This window comes from Schistocerca cancellata, chromosome 4, assembly GCF_023864275.1.
Source record: "Schistocerca cancellata isolate TAMUIC-IGC-003103 chromosome 4, iqSchCanc2.1, whole genome shotgun sequence".
NCBI lineage: Eukaryota > Metazoa > Arthropoda > Insecta > Orthoptera > Acrididae > Schistocerca > Schistocerca cancellata.
In genome coordinates, this window is record NC_064629.1 from 467,936,878 (window position 1) to 467,958,633 (window position 21,756).

The following is a 21,756-nucleotide window of genomic DNA, read 5'->3' on the forward strand; positions in this document are numbered from 1 at the left end:
TTAAAAAAGATGATACCTTATCTCAGACAAGAAAACAAACTGTTTTACCAAAATCTGACTGAGTAAACACAGAAGCTGTTTATAGACTGTAACACTGTAATATCTTGTTTATAAAATAGTGGTAAATTAAAACAAAATGTAACTTTTTAGACTTTGTAAAAGGTATTTATTTTTAAATAAAACTTGTAAGAACACAGTAACATGCTTGATTTTGTCTTTATTCTTTAACTAGTTTGTTTGCTAACACAGCACTTCTGTAGGCGAAACTGACTTTTCATCATAACATAGTTATTATAGAAAAATTGTAAACAGTAGTTTTCAGATTTTTATAATAATAAAATTATTATTATTATCCTCCCCACACCCCTTCATTTACAGATATAAGTGGTGGACTTAGCCAGGTTTTTATGTTAGAGAGGTTGGCACATAGCCCTGTTCTTGTTGTGTTCCATTAACAATTTTTGTTGTTGTTGTTAAATGTTTTACAGTAACTTAACTCTAAAAATGTTTGTAGATTAACTATCTTCATTTGTTCAGGCTATAAAAAAAAACAAGGATATCAAAAAGAAATGCTTTCTGGACTATTTTTGCAATTTCTGTAAAACAGCAGTTGTGGCACTTACTATGGGTTTTATGTTTAGTCAACAATTGTGTTAAATTTGTTTTTGTTCCATGACATATCCCCATAAGTCAATAATATATGTTGTTCAAATTTGATGTAATTCTGAGCCGTGGTTCTCCTCCTACAGTGTTCTGAAACTGGAACTTTAAATACCATCACACACACAGATATATATATATATATATAATAGAGGGAAACATTCCACGTGGGAAAAATATATTTAAAAAGAAAGATGATGAGACTTACCAAACAAAAGCGCTGGCAGGTCGATAGACACACAAACAAACACAAACATACACACAAAATTCTAGCTTTCGTAACCAACGGTTGCCTCGTCAGGAAAGAGGGAAGGAGAAGGAAAGACAAAAGGATATGGGTTTTAAGGGAGAGGGTAAGGAGTCATTCCAATCCCGGGAGCAGAAAGACTTACCTTAGGGGGAAAAAAGGACAGGTATACACTCGCACACACACACATATCCATCCGCATATACACAGACACAAGCAGACATTTGTAAAACCCATATCCTTTTGTCTTTCCTTCTCCTTCCCTCTTTCCTGACGAGGCAACCGTTGGTTGCGAAAGCTAGAATTTTGTGTGTATGTTTGTGTGTCTATCGACCTGCCAGCGCTTTTATATATATATATATATATATATATATATATATATATATATATATATATATATATATATATATATATATATATATTTTTTTTTTTTTTTTTTTTTTTTTTTTTTTCAGGTTTCTGCCACCAGAGCACTCAAGAGCGCAGTGAGACAAAATGGTGACAGGAGGCGAGAAAGCATATGTCGTGCTTGAAATGCACTCACATCAGTCAGTCATAACAGTGCAATGACACTTCAGGACAAAGTTCAACAAAGATCCACCAACTGCTAACTCCATTCGGCGATGGTATGTGCAGTTTAAAGCTTCTGGATGCCTCTGTAAGGGGAAATCAACGGGTTGGCCTGCAGTGAGCGAAGAAACGGTTGAACGCATGCGGGCAAGTTTCACGCGTAGCCCGCAGAAGTTGACGAATAAAGCAAGCACGGAGCTAAACGTACCACAGCTGACGGTTTGGAAAATCTTACAGAAAAGGCTAAAGCAGAAGCCTTACCGTTTACAATTGCTACAAGCCCTGACACCCGATGACAAAGTCAAAAGCTCTGAATATTCGGTGCGGTTGCAACAGCTCATGGAAGAGGATGCGTTCAGTGCGAAACTTGTTTTCAGTGATGAAGCAATATTTTTTCCTAATGGTGAAGTGAACGGACACAATGTGCGAATCTGGGTGGTAGAGAATCCTCACGCATTCATGCAGCAAATTCGCAATTCACCAAAAGTTAACGTGTTTTGTGCAATCTCATGGTTTAAAATTTACGGCCCCTTTTTCTTCTGCAAAAAAGACGTTACAGGACACGTGTATCTGGAAATGCTGGAAAATTGGCTCATGCCACAACTGGAGACCGACAGCTCTGACTTCATCTTCCAACAGGATGGTGCTCCACCGCACTTCCATCTTGATGTTCGGCATTTCTTATACAGGAGATTGGAAAACCGATGGATCGGTCGTGTTGGAGATCATGATCAGCAATTCATGTCATGGCCTGCACGCTCTTCTGACTTAACCCCATGTGATTTCTTTCTGTGGGGTTATGTGAAAGATTCAGTGTTTAAACCTCCTCTACCAAGAAACGTGCCAGAACTGCGAGCTCGCATCAACGATGCTTTCCAACTCATTTATGGGGACATGCTGCGCTGTGTGTGGGAGGAACTTGATTATCGGCTTGACGTCTGCCAAATCGCTAAAGGGGCACATATCAAACATTTGTGAATGCCTAAGAAAGCTTTTAAAGTTTTTGTATGTGTGTGCAAAGCATTGTGAAAATATCTCAAATAATAAAGTTATTGTAGAGCTGTGAAATCGCTTCAATCATATATATATATATAGAGGGAAACATTCCACGTGGGAAAATTATATCTAAAGACAAAGTTGATGTGACTTACCAAACGAAAGTGCTGGCAGGTCAATAGACACACAAACAAACACAAACATACACACAAAATTCAAGCTTTCGCAACCAACGGTTGCTTCGTCAGGCAAGAGGTTTTACACCGGGGGCAGTTACAAGGGTAGGAGCCAGAGGGTAGGGAAGTTGGTTTGGGAATTTCATAGGGATGAACTAAGAGGTTACGAAGGTTAGGTGGACGGTGGAAAGACACTCTTGGTGGAGTGGGGAGGATTTCATGAAGGATGGATCTCATTTCAGGGCAGGATTTGAGGAAGTCGTATCCCTGCTGGAGAGCCACATTCAGAGTCTGATCCAGACCCGGAAAGTATCCTGTCACAAGTGGGGCACTTTTGGGGTTCTTCTGTGGGAGGTTCTGGTTTTGAGGAGATGAGGAAGTGGCTCTGGTTATTTGCTTCTGTACCAGGTCGGGAGGGTACTTGCGGGATGTGAAAGCTGTTTTCAGGTTGTTGGTGTAATGGTTCAGGGATTCCGGACTGGAGCAGATTCGTTTGCCATGAAGACCTAGGCTGTAGGGAAGGGACCGTTTGATGTGGAATGGGTGGCAGCTGTCATAATGGAGGTACTGTTGCTTGTTGGTGGGTTTGATGTGGACGGACGTGTCAAGCTGGCCATTGGACAGGTGGAGGTCAACGTCAAGGAAATTGGCATGGGATTTGGAGTAGGACCAGGTGAATCTGATGGAACCAAAGAAGTTGAGGTTGGAGAGGAAATTCTGGAGTTCTTCTTCACTTTGAGTCCAGATTATGAAGATGTCATCAATAAATCTGTAACAAACTTTGGGTTGGCAGGCCTGGGTAACCAAGAAGGCTTCCTCTAAGTGACCCATGAATAGGTTGGCGTACGAGGGGGCCATCCTGGTACCCATGGCTGTTCCCTTTAATTGTTGGTATGTCTGGCCTTCGAAAGTGAAGAAGTTGTGGGTCAGGATGAAGTTGGCTAAGGTAATGAGGAAAGAGGTTTTAGGTAGGGTGGTAGGTGATCGGCGTGAAAGGAAGTGCTCCATCGCAGCGAGGCCCTGGATGTGCAGAATATTTGTGTATAAGGAAGTGGCATCAATGGTTACAAGGATGGCTTCCGGAGGTAACAGACTGGGTAAGGATTCCAGGCATTCGAGAAAGTGGTTGGTGTCTTTGATGAAGGATGGGGGACTGCATGTAATGGGTTGAAGGTGTTGATCTACGTAGGCAGAGATACGTTCTGTGGGGGCTTGGTAACCAGCTACAATGGGACGGCCGGGATGATTGGGTTTGTGAATTTTAGGAAGAAGGTAGAAGGTAGGGGTGCGGGGTGTTGGTGGGGTCAGGAGGTTGATGGAGTCAGGTGAAAGGTTTTGTAGGGGGCCTAAGGTTCTGAGGATTCCTTGAAGCTCTGCCTGGACATCAGGAATGGGATTACCTTGGCAAACTTTGTAAGTAGTGTTGTCTGAAAGCTGACGCAGTCCCTCAGCCACATACTCCCGACGATCAAGTACCACGGTCGTGGAGCCCTTGTCCGCCGGAAGAATGCCAATGGATCGGTCAGTCTTCAGATCACGGATAGCCTGGGCTTCAGCAGTGGTGATGTTGGGAGTAGGATTAAGGTTTTTTAAGAAGGATTGAGAGGCAAGGCTGGAAGTCAGAAATTCCTGGAAAGTTTGGAGAGGGTGATTTTTGAGGAAGAGGAGGTGCGTCCCACTGTGACGGAGGACGGAACTGTTCCAGGCAGGGTTCAGTGAAGTGTTTGTTGGTAATGAGGATCACCCTGTGGCTAAACATGCCTTGGTGCATGGCCAGCACATCTTGGCACAGTGTTACACCATCCGGGTTATCTGGATACTTTCCACTAACACCAACCTGTCAGAACTCCGGAGGTGGGAACTTGCCCTTCAGTATATCCTCTCTTCTCGTTATCCGCCAGGCCTCAATCTCCGCTAATTTCTGATTTGAATTTGCCGCCGCTCATACCTCACCTGTCTTTCAACAACATCTTTGCCTCTGTACTTCTGCCTCGACTGACATCTCTGCCCAAACTCTTTTCCTTTACAAATGTCTGCTTGTGCCTGTGTATGTGTGGATGGATATGTGTGTGTGTGTGCGAGTGTATACCTGTCCTTTTTTCCCCCCTAAGGTAAGTCTTTCCGCTCCCGGGATTGGAATGACTCCTTACCCTCTCCCTTAAAACCCACATCCTTTCGTCTTTCCCTCTCCTTCCCTCTTGCCTGACGAAGCAACCGTTGGTTGCGAAAGCTTGAATTTTGTGTGTATGTTTGTGTTTGTTTGTGTGTCTATCGACCTGCCAGCACTTTCGTTTGGTAAGTCACATCATTTTTTTTTTATATATATATATCATTAGGGTGCCATGAGTTCATGGAAGTTTTGAGATTTGGGATTGTGTCAAGGAAAAAAACAAATTTGCTTCAGATATGATGCATGAAATGAAGGGTGGTTGAAAAATGTAGACACTAGTGGTTCCAGGGTGAAAACATCTTAAAACAATTTATTGTTTACTTTTTGCCAATTTCTTCTTGTATTCATTGCTTACTATGATAATAAAGTTTAATTTTGTGAAAAATTTATTTATTTATTTGTATTGTTGGAACTCACAGGAGTAAAAAGGTTGCCTTTGAAGACAGGAACAAAGATATCAGTTATATGCAGTAAACTGTGAGAAAATCATGGCAGAATGAATTTAGTTTGGAAAGGCACCAGAGAAAATACATCATTTTACTGAGTTATGACAGTAACAGTGACACTTCAACTGTGATAGCAAAAAGGGACATATCAGTATGGTTCATCCACTGTCACCCCAGAAATAATGCGCAGGTGGATTCAGTTGAATGTTTGAAGTTTGCAGATTACAACGGAAAGTAGCTGCATAGCAAAATTATGTCATTGTATGTTTTGATATTTTCATAAGAAGACCATTGTTACTAACTGAGTCTGAATGAAATTTATCCCAGGAATTAAGCCTTTAGAAAACAAAAGAAATCTCTCATTTTTTTAGCATACAGGATGTTACAAAAAGGTACGGCCAAACTTTCAGGAAACATTCCTCACACACAAAGAAAGAAAATATGTTATGTGGACATGTGTCCGGAAACGCTTACTTTCCATGTTAGAGCTCATTTTATTACTTCTCTTCAAATCACATTAATCATGGAATGGAAACACACAGAAACAGAACGTACTAGCATGACTTCAAACACTTTGTTACAGGAAATGTTCAAAATGTCCTCTGTTAGCAAGGATACATGCATCCACCCTCCATCGCATGGAATCCCTGATGCGCTGATGCAGCCCTGGAGAATGGCGTATTGTATCACAGCCGTCCACAATACGAGCACGAAGAGTCTCTAATTTGGTACCGGGGTTGCGTAGAAAAGAGCTTTCAAATGCCCCCATAAATGAAAGTCAAGAGGGTTGAGGTCAGGAGAGCGTGGAGGCCATGGGACTGGTTCGCCTCTACCAATCCATCGGTCACCGAATCTGTTGTTGAGAAGCGTACGAACACTTCGACTGAAATGTGCAGGAGCTCCATTGTGCATGAACCACATGTTGTGTCATACTTGTAAAGGCACATGTTCTAGCAGCACAGGTAGAGCATCCTGTATGAAATCATGATAACATGCTCCATTGAGTGAAGGTGGAAGAACATGGGGCCCAATCAAGACATCACCAACAATGCCTACCCAAACGTTCACAGAAAATCTGTGTTGATGATGTGATTGCACAATTGCATGCGGATTCTCGTCAGCCCACACATGTTGATTGTGAAAATTTACAATTTGATCACGTTGGAATGAAGCCTCATCCGTAAAGAGAACATTTGCACTGAAATGAGGATTGACACATTGTTGGATGAACCATTCACAGAAGTGTACCTGTGGAGGCCAATCAGCTGCTGATAGTGCCTGCACACGCTGTACATGGTACAAAAACAACTGGTTCTCCCATAGCACTGTCCATACAGTGACATGGTCAACGTTACCTTATACAGCAGCAACTTCTCTGACGCTGACATTAGGGTTATCGTCAACTGCACGAAGAATTGCCTCATCCATTGCAGGTGTTCTCGTCGTTCTAGGTCTTCCCCAGTTGCGAGTCATGTTCCATGCTCCCTAAGAAGCCGATCAATTGCTTCGAATGTCTTCCTGTCTGGACACCTTTATTCTGGAAATCTGTCTCGATACAAACATACCGCGCCACAGCTATTACCCCATGCTAATCCATACATCAAATGGGCATCTGCCAACTCCGCAATTGTAAACATTGCACTGACTGCAAAACCATGTTCATGATGATCACTAACCTGTTGATGCTACGTACTGATGTGCTCAATGCTAGTACTGTAGAGCAATGAGTCACATGTCAACACAAGCACCGAAGTCAACATTACCTTCCTTCAATTGGGCCAACTGGCGGTGAATCGAGGAAGTACAGTACATACTGACGAAACTAAAATGAGCTCTAACATGGAAATTAATCATTTCTGGACATATGTCCACATAACATCTTTTCTTTATTTGTGTGTGAGGAATGTTTCCTGAAAGTTTGGCCGTACCTTTTTGTAACACCCTGTAGATGTTGCAGCAATGAAGTAGTGATTTTTGTATCAATGGTTTTCATCCCCCCAATAGCATTAGGCTTATATAAGTTGACTCACTTTGATTAACAGACATTAGTTTTAATTTTATGGTATATTAGAAATAAGTAGGTTGATCAAAAAATGTAATAATAATAGGATACTTATAAGTCTTATGATTTGTGTCTCATAATGAAAATAAATGAATAACAGCTTAGTTCAAAGTGAAAATGGAGCATTGGGCATTGCATTTAACTCAAATGATTTTGTGTTACAGTTATATAACAGAGTTCTGGTTGGAACCAGATGAAAATATAATTGTTTTGCACATTTATTCAGCCAGTGTATAACTGCTAATAATATTTCTTGTATATAGGGTGAATCATCTAAAACTTGCACTGCAGATATTGTGGAAATGGAAAGCGCTGTTGATGTGCAGTTTTCACACAGTTGATTGGTAGTCACGGGCTCATACTGTTTGCCAATAAACAGATTGTAATACCATTTAGAATGTGTGTTTTTGTGCAAACATACACTTTTTTAAATTGACATGCTTATTGACATTAACTAACTAGAATTATACTATGTCAGTGGTGTTTGTTGTATGAGTCTAATGTGCAGCATTTACAAGATATTATGTTCATACCATTAAACCTGCGTAGTTGCTAGGTATGATGTTATGTTTGCTTACAAAAAAATGGCTCTGAGCACTATGGGACTTAACATCTGAGGTCATCAGTCCCCTAGAACTTAGAACTACTTAAAACTAACTAACCTAAGGACATCACACACATCCAAGCCCAAGGCAGGATTCGAACCTGCAACCGTAGCAGTCGCGTGGTTTCAGACTGTAGCGCCTAGAACCGCTCGGCCACTCCGGCTGGCGTTTGCCTACAGTGTGCTTGTCTGTTCCTTGAGGGCATCATGACTTCCAAGTCAGATACTGTATGACAGTCCAAGCAGTAGATCATGGGTGGACAATGGGATTTACCAATGCAGAAAAAGCTGAAATGCTCATATTGTATGGAGAGTGTAGGAAGAATGCAGTTTGTTCTTGTACAGCACGATATCCCAGTACACATCAACCATCTCCATAAGTATTTATCAATCTCTTCAATTAGTTATGTGAAAGTCGTCCTGTAACTCCTAAATAATGTAACAAAAGGAAACAAGTGATGACAGAAGAGTGGAAAATTAGTGTTCTTACTGCTGTTACAGTTGATCCACATGTTAGCTCCCATACATTTGTATGTGGAAGTGACATGATTCAGGCAAGTGTCCTATGCATTCTCTATCAAAATAGGTTCCCTCCCTATCACATGCCATTCCACCAAGAGCTGCATGGAAATGATTGTGAGAATTGTGTTAACTTCTGTATGTAGGCATTAAGACAGGAGACTCCAGCTGTATAATGTATCTTGTTTAGTGATGAAGCCACATTTGTCAGTGATGGCCAGTTAAATCACCAAAACATGCACTATTGGCTTGCTGACAATCCCCATTGGCTTCATCAGATGGAATGCTAGCATCCATGGAGTGCAAGCGTTTGGTGTGGGACAGTGAACCATCAGCTCGTAGGCCGATTTCTCACAGACTGAATGCTGAAGGCACACTATCACAGCCTCCTAACAGATCATCTTCCATTGAGACTAGATGTTTGTCTGCAGACTAGGAGGAACCTGTGGTACCAACATGATCGCTGCCCAGCCCATAGTGCATGAAGTACTACAGATGTTTTTACTAATTGTTTCCCGATTATTGGACTGGATGCAGAGGAGCTGTACCATGGCCAGCACATTCCCCAGATTTGATGCCTGTAGACTTTCTCTGTGGGGAAAGCTGAAAGACACTGTATACAAGGACATAGCAACTACACTCAGTGGGGGAGTGATGTATTACTGCGGCCTGCTCAGACATCTCCACTGAAATGCTAGCACATGTGCAGTAGTCATTCCATACCAGACAGGAAGTGTGTATTGCCACTGCCGGTGGTCATTTTGAACACAACCTGTGATGATCAGTTGTCTCATCACTGATCAGAACCCACAAAATTAGTGTATACAGTTGTGTTGTTCTTTTGTGTGTGCTACCACAAGTATTGTACAAGTGTCAGTGTGGGTACTTTCCAAAATACAATATCTTGCAAATGATTTGCACTATAATCCTGCAGCAAACACCACTGACATCCTAATTTAGCCAACTTTTAGTCTTTTAATGTCAAAAGGCATTGTTACATTTACAAAAGTGCATGTTGGCACAAAAAATACACTTTCTAAGTATTATTACAATCTGTTGATTAGTTAATAATACAAGTATAATGCTACCAATCCTTTCAGTGAAAACTGCACATCAACAGTACTTTCCACTTGCACAATATCTGCAGTGCATGTTTTAGGTGATTCATCCTGTATATACATAGGTATTACTACAACAATAACTTTATGATGTTATCATAAAGTGATACTTAAAATAAGAAAAATACGACCACTCAACTATAGCAGACTAATGTATGATGCATAGACACACATACCAGAAAATTGTGTTCACTAGCTTTCGAGCTCTGGCTCTTTTTCTAGTAAAAGGTACACATTCACACACAACCAAACAGACTCCCAGATACTCACTGTCATGGCTGTGGTGACATTCGCTACAGACATGATCCATAGCTGGATTAATCTGAATTTTTGTATTTTACAGATTACAATGGAAAGTGGCTGCATGGCAGAATTATATTTCATAAGTGCTGATGTTTTAATAAGAAGACTGTTGCCAGTAACATATAAAATGGTGCAGTTTTTCATGGAAAATCTGAACATGATCTTTGCAGCTGGTAACTGGTTTACAGATTTTACAAAATTACAAGTAACATTATTGGGTATGGTGAGTGATTTGACACTAAACAACAACTGCTAAATTCAGATGTAATTGTTAATGCTGTCAATCATGCTTTTGCAGTCAAAATCCAAAAGATTTTTATTTTGTGAGATCACTTATCATTGTCATTTATACAAGGGATGATAGAAAACTAATGCACAATAATTTTATTATTAAAAAGTTTAATAGGAAACAAGACAAAAGAAACACAAATGAACTCACATCTTTCACCTACTTTTCTACATAGTCACCAATGTCCTCAACCCATTTCTCCCTTTGTGGTACCATTTTCAGTATGCCCTGTTCATAGGAGTCTGTTTTGTTGGAGTATAGCCATCTGCATATTGCTGATTTCATTTCCACATCTGTCGCAAGGTGCTGGCCGGCCAGGATCTTTTTTTTTAATGTTTGTCATGAAGGGCGAAGTGCAACTTAACCAAAGTTTTAATGTAGGCCTTAGCATTCACAGCGGTTCCTTGTCCAGCGAAGTCCACCAATAAAACACCATGCATATCCCAGAACACTGTTACATGAAATTTTCTAGCACATTCAATCACTCTGAACTTTTTTTTTTTTTTTTTTTTTTTTTTTTTTGTGCTGTGGAATCAGCATGTTTCCATTCCATAGATGCCCGCTTGGTTTCAGGTAGGTAGTGGTATGCTCATGACTGATCACTAGTGGTGATTCCTTTCACAAAATCATGCTCTTCTGTGGTGTAATGTGTTAAGTGATCCAAGTTTGTCATCGTTTGCAGGCCCTTGTGCTTGTTTATCGTATTCTTAGGCATCTAGTGAGCACTAACCACAGTGTCCTCAGTGGCTCCAACATCCTGCGGGTTTCCAGCTCTTACCAGCCACTCAGAGTGTGGTGTATCACTAAGGTTCACACAGCCCTCTTGGAAGAATGCATACCATTTGGAGACATTGCTATGGTCCATACAGTTGTCCCCATATATGCCACACGTGTCCCTGTGAATTTCACCTGGTTTGTGCCTTTTGGCCCATAGATATAGAACTACACTTCGCATCTTCACAAGTTGATAACAATAATAGGCACAACATGTTTGTTTTGTAGTTCGGGTTTCTCTCACTAGGGCTGCACTTGAAAACAAAATACCCTCTGTAGCACAAATTTTAAACTATGTTGTCACAAAATTGCAGCATTCTAGTTGCAATACTAGAGGATAAAAAATTATTGTGCATTACTTCCTGATCAACCACTATAGTTTTCCACTCTCATTTTCAGCCAACAAACATTGCTCCATTTGTCAGAGGGTATTTTCACACTGAGCATTTTGTTAACTCTGATGTAATTTATATTCACATAGTGTGACACAAAGTTGTCAACACTTATGCTAAAGCTGTCATAAAATTTACAGTTTACCTAAATTTATTACTGTTTTCTTGGGCTGTGGTAGAATGTAGATGCTCTTCATCTGAAGCATATTATCTTTTGTCATAGTTACTGTTTTAGTGTTTCATTTGTTGAACAAAGTTACTAATGGAATGATAAAATTCATCAAATATTTTACTTACCAAAGTTTGTATTTAAATTTGAATTATCTGTATCTTCATTTCTGTTTCTCTGACCTTATATGGAGCAATCATTTCATAATAACATTAGAGGGATTCTGAATACCTTGGCTAATGTAAGACACTGTCTGAAATTTATAGCTACTTTGGAAAAAGTTTTAATGTTAATTTTATCAGAGTCAAACTGATTCAGTGCAGGAATATAGTTTAGAACCACAACAGACAGTTATGCTTCCTATTAAGTTTGGCAGAGCGGTATCAGTTGCCTTATTGTTAAGAGTTACAACAGATGATAGACTTTAGTCATGAATGAATATTTGAGGTGTTCATTAGATCATGTATACACTGCAAAATTTTTCTGACAGATTAAAACTCAGTGGTAATCCAGGACCTGAACACAGAACCTTGCTGTTAATGGGCAATACTCCAACCAAATTGAGCTATCCATGCATGATTCACAACCCTCCCACACGTCCTCAATTGAACCAGTACCTCTCTCATATTTTCAAAACTTCATAGAAGCTCTCTTGCCTAATCTGTTGAACTCACCCACTTGGATGAAGGGATAACATGCACAAATGGTTTAACTACAGTTTTTGGACCAAATTCCAATCTAAACACAGTTTAAATCTATAAGGAACTTTCATCAAAACAGTGCACACTGAATTGCAGAATGAGAGATTCATTTGGGAAATTTTTAGATGTCACAGAAACATAATAAATATATTTTAAAAATATTACCAGGTTCCTAACTGCTTTTCTTAATTTCTACCACATCTCCTTATATATAGTACCTACAGCATTTCAGTAGTGAATTAATAAAATTACTCACCTTGTGCCAGCCAGAAACATCCAGGAAAGTGTCTTTTGGTACTGTATCATTTGATGGAATTGTGAAGTAACCTCTATAAAAATAAGGTTCTGAAGACTCCTCTGTTGCTGCATCTAACTGTTGAACAGCTGATATATTACTGAGAGGAAATCCAGTGATATTCCAATTGGTAAGAAGGTATCCACTTAAAGTGACATTTGACACCAACCCCTGAAATTTAAACAATATTGTTCTGATTACAATGATTGACATGCTTTTTAGCTAGCTTCAATTTTGTTTCATATTTATATCAATAATTTATATGTATATGTGTTTCAAAGAAAGTTTTCAAGGGGTATTAATGCATTAGTGTTTGTATGACTACTACTAAAGTGGTAAAACGTAAAGTAGTGATCAATTCAAAGTTTGTGTTAACTCCCCCTACCCAAACACCCAAACAACCACACACACAAACACACACACACACACACACACTGTCTCAGGTGCATTCTCTCTTGTGTTTTGGCTGAAATCTGAAATTTCATTTTTGAAATGTATATCTGGAGTTGGTCCAAACAAATACTGCTCACCACATCTTTCATGCAATTCCCAGTGTAATGGAAAGCTCCTATTTGTCACATTTTCCAAACAAAATGATTTTTTAAAGCTGACTTTACATGCCTTTTCTATAGAACAGGGCCAAAGTAATCTAGTGCAATATTTATTTTGTTGATATATATTAACATGGACAGTAAAACAGTAAGAGCATCCAGTACACAAACAGTGACTGAGTAGCAATGCTGCATGGCACCTGCAGACAGTGTGGGGCAGCATGGCATGAAAGTTGCTGTTGGAGTACCAGTTATTCGTCATGTTTTACAGTCCCTGTTAATAAACATTGATAAAATTAATATCATACTAGACTTATTTGGGAGTGCTCTATTAAATGGGCACATAAAACTCCACTTTAAAGCTAATTTTGTTTGTAATGAAAAATGAAACTGGCACTTTCTGTTTAAACTGGCCATCACATGAATCATATGATGAGCAGTATTTGTTTGGGCCAACTCTATCCACAAATTACAAAAACAACATTGTTACTGCTAGATGGCTCTCCATCCTAGATAAAATGCTCACCCTCCCTAAAAAGAAACCCTTGAGAAAGATTACCAGGTTGGTTGCACCAATAATCACACCCATTTAGCAATAGTTCATTTATTAACCTTAACACATACAAGGATCACATAGAACTGAACTGAACATGGCAGAACAGCCAATGATAATGTTTAGAGTCCAAAGATGAATGCATATCGATGTTGGTGTCAATTTCATTGGTGCCACACCCTCAATTCAATCAGAAATTACATTTGATACCCCACATTATCATATTTTTGTTAGTAAGTGTTGATGTGATATGAAGTAAAATGGTTTTTAGGAGTTGAGAAATCCTGCATGTTCCTGATTATGTTGATTTCACAGCTTTCAGGGTGCCACATAAGAAAAGTGTGAGTTGGTTTTACATGACCAATGTTCTCAGTGAACATGCTGGTTAGTGTGGAGCAGGTCATTCTGTTCAAAATACCTCATTTTGTTTGAACTCATATATGTTCTAATATTCTACTACTGATGGATATCAGTAATATTGGATAGTAGTTTTCTGGATCATTTCTACTGCCCTCATTGTAGACATGTGTGACCTGTGGTTTCTTCAAACTACAGGGCACTGTTTTTTGTTCAAGTGATCAACATTAGGGAAGAATGTAGTACCTTGGTACACTTTTTGGAATTCTGCCTGTAGATAACTCTGTAATAGAAGTTTAATACATTTTTTTTCCATTTTTAAGTGTGACATTCACTTTTTATGTCTTGTAGTTCTTCCTCAAATTAAAAAAAAATTAACACTTTTACCAAATGTGAAAACATAGTCCAATGTACAACACAGTCACATACCTAGGAACAAATATTCAACTGAAATTGAAAAGCGTTGCAACTGAGAAAATCTTATCAACACTGCATTTATTAATCTATCTCTACTGCATATCAGTTATCAGCAAGTGAACTTGAATTAAGCAGAAGTATGATGGAAAAAAAAGTTACAAGTTAAATTTATTTTGAAAGAGAAGTGGTTGAAACTGACACAAATTTGCATTTTCCTGACAGGTAAAGTAGTTAAGACATTAAAGAAACTCAGTTCATTTGCAATTATCACATGTTTTATGGTAAATGCCAAAACAATAATGTTCCTAAATTTCTGTTTAAAAGGTGATGCATGCAGCCCCAGTCTAACAATAAACTCCAACAAAATTTCATCTTCTCTGGAAACAAAGTTTTTAGGTTAATGGCTTCAAAATAACTTCAAATGTCATACACATGTAAACAAAATAAAAAAACACTAAATAAAATATGTTACAGCCTACAATTACTCTCTGTTAAAGCAAGTTTTAGCACTGTCTGAATTGCCTACTTTGCTCAATTCCATAGCTTCCTATGTACAGAATTATATTCTGGTGAAATGCACCACCTAGTTCCCTCATTTTCCTGATCCAGAAAAGATCTGTAAGTGCAATTCAACATGCTCAACAAACAAATTCTATCAAACCTCACTTTCAAAAGTCATCAACCCTCTCACTTCCCTATATGTACACACCAGAAATTTGTAGGTGTGTTAGAAAGAATTTAAAAGACATTAATGTAAATTTTAATAGCCTATGATATGAGGCAAAATGAGAAGCGCTATGTCTGCTCAAAAAGCCTACAAAACTTCCATAGTAAAAAGTAGTATACAAATTTACAGTAGTTTTCCACATAAGGTAAAAATCATATCATCATTCACACTCTTTTGTAAAAACCCTAAGGACATTCTTATTAGATCATTGCCTCCACTCAGTAGCAGAATTTTTAGAACATTTGAGATTCAAGAGACACGAAACAAGACAGTGCAGCTACTGCTATCAGTGCAAGCTTCTTTGTGCATAAAGCTCAAATTTGGTATCTGCTGAAATGATACATATTTTTACTGAGTTGTGTTGTATTACTGTTTAATTTTGTGTTTTTTCTGTGTCTCACAATCTGGAAACACTTTTTGGATGAATAACTAACTAAAAGACTTTCTTCTGTTTCTAGGTACAAGATGGTGCATGACTGACAAGGTATGGCTGAACTGTCCACTTGTTACAAAAATAGTTCTAAAAATATATAGTATTTTACTCACCATAAAATTCTGTACTGGAAGAATTAAGAATATATTCTAAGTAGCTTTAATATACACTGAAGCACCAAAAAAATTGGTATAGGCATGCTTATTCTGGTACAGAGATATGTAAACAAGCAGAATGTGGCACTGCGATTGGCAACATCTATATTACATAACAAGGGTCTGACACAGTTGATGGATTAGTTACTGCTGAAACAATGGCAGATTATCAAGATTTAAATGAGTTTGAACATAATGGGTGACAGCATCTCCAAGGTAGCGATGAAGTGGGGATTTCCCAATAAGACCACTTTACAAGTGTACTGTGAATATCAGGAATCTGATAAAACATCAAATCTCTAATGTCGCCGCAGCTGGAAAAATATCCTGCAAGAATCAGACCATAGATGACTAAAGAGAATCATTCAGTATGACAAAAGTGCAACCCTTCCACAAACTGCTGCAGATTTCAATGCTGGGCATCAACAAGTATCAGTGAGTGCTGAACCATTCAATGAAACATCATTGATATGTGCTTTTGGAGCTGAAGATCCACTTTTGCACCCTTGACGACTGCATGTCACAAAACTTTACTCATCACCTGGGCCCGTAAACACCGACATTGGTCTGTTGATGGCTGGAAACATGTTGTCTGGTCAGACGAGTCTAATTTCAAATTGTATCAAGTGGATGGACATGTACAAGTATGGAGACAACCTCATTAATCCATGGACCCTGCGTGTCAGCAGGGGACTGTTCAAGCTGGTGGAAGCTCTGTAATGGTGTGGAGCATGTGCAGTTGGAGTGATATGGGACACCTGATACATCTAGATACGACTCAGACAGGTGACATGTAAGTAAGCATTCTGTCTGATCACCTGCATCCATTCATGTCCATTATGCATTGCAATGGTCTTAGGCAATTCCAGCAGGGCAATTCGACACCCCACATGTTCAAAATTGCTACAGAGTGGCTCCAGGAACAGACATACTCTTACAGATTTATGAACAGCCCTGCAGGATTCACGGTGCCAATTCACTACTTCAGACATTAGTTGAGTCCGTGCCATGTTGTGTTGCGAAATTTCTGCGTACTCGCGGGGGCCCTACACAATATTATGCGGGTGTAGCGGTTTCTTGGGCTCTTCAGTGTGTTATACAGCACTTAACTGTGTGACATGTAAGTAAGCATTCTGTCTGATCACCTGCATCCATTCATGTCCATTATGCATTGCAATGGTCTTAGGCAATTCCAGCAGGGCAATTCGACACCCCACATGTTCAAAATTGCTACAGAGTGGCTCCAGGAACAGACATACTCTTACAGATTTATGAACAGCCCTGCAGGATTCACGGTGCCAATTCACTACTTCAGACATTAGTTGAGTCCGTGCCATGTTGTGTTGCGAAATTTCTGCGTACTCGCGGGGGCCCTACACAATATTATGCGGGTGTAGCGGTTTCTTGGGCTCTTCAGTGTGTTATACAGCACTTAACTGTGTAGAATGTAAAATATTTACAAATGCTATGCAAAACACAACAAAAACTGTAGAAAATGGCAGAAACTGCTTATGGTGATCTCTAGTGCAAATTCCTTAATGAGATGCCAAACTCAGTCACTAGACTGATGTATCAACTAAGAACCATAGTGAGTTCCTAGATAGGGGGAGTTGTATTTGGAGGATGCTTTATCTAGGTACATATGGCATCCCCTGGTCAATGTTTCAATCTAGCGACTGATTTTTGAACCACATGAAGGAATGCACACTGGAACTACTGGCTTTGTTGTTGTTTGTGAGACATATTTAAGTGCTGGATAATATATTAAAGCTATTTGCAGGACATTGTTAATTTATCAGTTACAGAATTTATGGTGAGTAAAATTATGTATATTTTAAAAACTAGTTACACCAGTGTGTGGACAACACATACTTTGTCAGTCAAGCACCATCTTGTACTTTGAATGGAAATAGGTCTTTCTATAATAGCTTAACAATATTCCCTCTCTTTATAATGGACATTTGTGTTAGTTGCCAATAGCTTGTATTTCAAAATGTTGTTAACTTTAACTAGTGTTTAATAATACTTCTTCTTAATCTGATTTCACTTACTAATTATCAGTATGTATTGGAGTAATAATAAAAATCATAGACTGTTAAATACATTACTGACATGAGTTTATTGAGTGCAACACTTTTATATTAGAATATAATATTTGTTCCTAGGTAGAGAGCTATGTTGTAGGGGAAGGTCAGGTAAGTTGTTGAGGAGTCTGAGATGATGAATTTTGAATTTCCCTGATAACTCCATAGAAGGTGCTATTTGCACTATGGTGCTGTTTCCTTACGGGACTCTGCAGGTGTGTCTGTTGAATGAGACTCACTTGGTTATTTTGTTTTGTTGGGAACAGAAGCTTGTGTGGACGCTGTTTTTGTAACAATTTTTTCTATGACTTAAATAAGTTACATGTAAGTAATACTTTTATAATAATGAATATTAGCTGATTCTTCTTACACCTTATAAATTTACTGATGTGTTAACAACAGTTTAATGAAATTATTCTCTAAGAATTTATACATGTTTAAGTCTGTATACAAAATGTCTGCTGCAGTTAAGATGATGAATTATGCAGAGGCTAATATGGTGAATTTGTCTTCTTACTCACCTCTCTCTGTTACTTTGCTTCTAATTCCTTTGTTATGTATAGTCCTGTTATTTTGATTACAAAGCTATGTAATAAACATGAGGAAGCATATATAAGGAGGACAGAAATGGAGCAAGAAATAAATGAAAGAGGCAATGCAGCTTGTAAGAAGCAGAAACCCTGTTAATGGTGCCACTAGGAATTTCAGCCTACCTGAAGCTACTTTAGGTCGCTATGTATAAATACATACTTATGAAGTAAGATCTGCTTTTATTTGTATTTAAATATATTTGAAAATCTCATTTCAGATTAATATTTCATCTATTTATTTTTCATTGCAAGTACAATTACAATAAAGTCTTTGTCATTTAATTTTTCAAAACTCTCACTGTGGACCTAATAATACACACTGCTTATTTCATTTCACGCTTTGCCACAAAATGCAGACTGGTTTAGATATACATTTAATGATGACCAGTTACAAGAATTTGAGCAATATATCATTGATTTGAACAGAAGAGCTTTTGGACTGATGAGTGAATTGTCTATGATTATGATGAATTTAAGAACATAGAGCACAGTTTTAGCTAAGCTAAAAAGATGACTGGGAGAGATTTTATTCAAAATGTCATGACATGGTTCAAGTTTTCTTTTCATAAACCAGAACATATGTTGACAATGAGATTGGCTTCATTTAATAAGGTGAATGTAGAGGGATTCTTTGAAGTATACAGAGAAATAAGAACAAAATACTAATTTGACACCCACCAGATTTTTAATGTTGATGAAACCGGGTGTTCAGTAGTTCTCACAAAGGTACCATCAGTATTGAGCCCTATTGGCAAAAGAAAGGCAGCACCTCCAGAATCTGTTTAAGATGGTCTTGAATCTGGCTAGATGGGTGCTGAGAGCTTTGTAAAATGGCTGGAGTATTTCATTACATAAGTAAGACCATTAGAAAGAAATCGAATCCTTTTGTTTATAAATAATCACACTACACACCTCAGTTTGGAAGATGTTACTCTCTGCAGAGATACTTTCATAACTCTTCCAGGTTTCCTACCTTGCACAAGCCACAGAACTGCAACCATTGGATGTGTCATTTTACGGACTTCTGAAGACTGCCTATAGCAAAGCTTCTATTGAGTATCTTGCTAATCATCCAGGCTAACAGATAACAATACAAGTGTTTGCAAGACTGTTCAGAAGTGCCTTTAGCAAAGCTGTATCTTTATATAATGCAATCAAGGGCTTTATAGACACAGGAATGGAGCCATTAAATTCACAGGTATTTAGTGATGAAAACTTAGCACCATCCCTATCAATGGATAGTGTCGTCAATAATATTCCACTGAAAGAGATGCTCTACCTGGAATGTCAGCAAACCCAAATGCAGAATTTGATGCAGTAATATGGCCTTCATCTAAGTCTACAGCTACCTCTCTATTACCTCTGCTACCCCAAGCAGAATCTCTATCAGGGCCTTCGTTTAATCCTACACCTACTTCTATTTCATCTCCATTACCCCATGGATAACTTGCTTCTGTATTGGTGCCCTCACCTACTTTTAACTCCACATCTACCTCAGCTCTACTTCCTTCACCTCAAGCTGCACTTAAATGAAGTTGTAGAACATGAAGAAATAAGTGTCATTTCCACACAAAATTAGCACACTCATGAAAATTGCTCTGGAAATAAAGAGACAAAGAAATGTGGACAGTGAGAAGAAGGAACAATGCAGAAAAATAAAGAGAAATTTAATAAGAAAAAAAGAAAAAAAGTTTAGGTAAAAAAACAAAGGTCAATGTAAACTTCCACTCTGGAGGTTTTGGAATGAAACAAAGAAAGAATCCTAGAATAGACTTGTGCAACATAAATTCAAACTCATCCATCAAAACTGAGTACACTGACAGTGATTCTGATTGTATCAATGAAAGGGACTGTATCCTTCGGGTCAGGTTGGAAAGACAGAAATGTGGTATCAATGTCCCCAATGCCAAGAGTGGGCTCATGCTCAGCATACAGGCTTAAATTACAGGGAAGCAAAGGAGAAGTTTTTTGTTTGTGACTATTCAATAAAATGTCTTTGTATTGTAAATAAAATACTTATTCCATCATCTTACCCATACCTCGAAGTCGTCTTACCCATTCTGTTGGGTAACTGATGAATGGTACTACCACTAACAAAAATTGGTCTATCTAAAATATCTTCAGTTTTGGGAAATGTTTAAAAGCTTGAATTTAAATGGGATACATGAGGTAATAATTTTTCCATAAATAAACTATTTGACTTCAAAGTGAAGACCAGAAAAATCATAATATACCTCAATGTCATCAACTTATCTGACTTTCCCCTACGTTACAAAAGTTTTTTACATTTGGAAAACCTTACTTCTGCAGAGCAGTTTTTGTAATTTCAGGAAAAGACTGCAGCACACATAAAGTGAATGCTACAATTTAAAAATGGAACAATAAAATGTATTAAACTTCTGTTTCAGAGATGGCTCAAGGCAGAAGGCTGAAAAATGTTCCAAGATACAACACTTCACCTATGCTATCCTCTAGGTATTAGGTTAGTGCATAAGTTAATAGCAATTTTGTTTTGCATGTTGATATTCCCCATGGCATGATGTTATTACTGATTGCCACTTTTTATTTGTAGTTCATGTGCTACTTGAGTTCACATGTTGTCATTTTGTCATTTGGAGATTGGTAAGTGGAGCTGTGGCTGCCAGAAAATGGAGTGCCGAGTGGTGAAATCAGAACATTTCTGACATTCTTCTGTGTGAGTTCAGTAGAAGGGTGACAACAGCAGTGGCAACCAGAAACATTTGCACCATGTATGGGGATAAAGCCACTGGACAGAACACAACAAGAAAGGGGGTTTTTCTCATTTTAAGGAAGATCATTCTGACATCAGTGAGTACACATTCAGGAAGATGTTCAGGGTTTGATGAAGAATGTTTAAACACATTAAACCACAATGATTTATGTTAGCATATTCAAGAACTGGAAATTTTGAGCATGTGGTTCCTGTGTTTAAATGGAAAGAAGTAAAAGTAGCATATATTAAAACTTCAATAGCAAAATTAAGTTACTCAAAATCAGAAGACATTTATGGTCTCTCCAATTTTGTAATAAAAAAATAGCAGATGTAATAGCACATCCACTCTGTTCTCTTATGAACCGAATGTTTGTCAGTAGCTGTTTCCCTTCATCCTTAGAAATGGCAGTCGTTACTCCACTGCACATGAAAGCTGACAAGTCTTTTCCTAATAATTACCGTCCAATCTCCCTTGTACCCATCATATCAAAAGTAGTGGAATATTGCATACAGCTCCAAATCAGTCAACACCTGTCTGTGAATAATATTCTTAGTGACTCTCAGTATGGTTTCAGGTCCAGCCTGTCAACAGCAAAAGCAGTTTAAGATGTTGTTTCATATATATTGTCATCATTCGAATCAGGATTATCAGTTAATGCCAATC

The 21,756-nt window shown here is 38.4% G+C and overlaps 1 protein-coding gene across 2 annotated transcripts in view; it reads right to left on the minus strand.

The window, feature by feature from the left end:
- The window catches only part of LOC126183607 (beta-galactosidase-like), a 315,494-nt gene that overhangs the window by 31,617 nt on the left and 262,121 nt on the right, over nt 1-21,756 (minus strand). For both annotated transcript variants that reach the window (XM_049925719.1, XM_049925718.1), the window contains exon 11: nt 12,453-12,662. In XM_049925719.1, the coding sequence (XP_049781676.1) occupies nt 12,453-12,662 (210 nt within the window). The remainder of the gene's footprint in view (nt 1-12,452; nt 12,663-21,756) is intronic.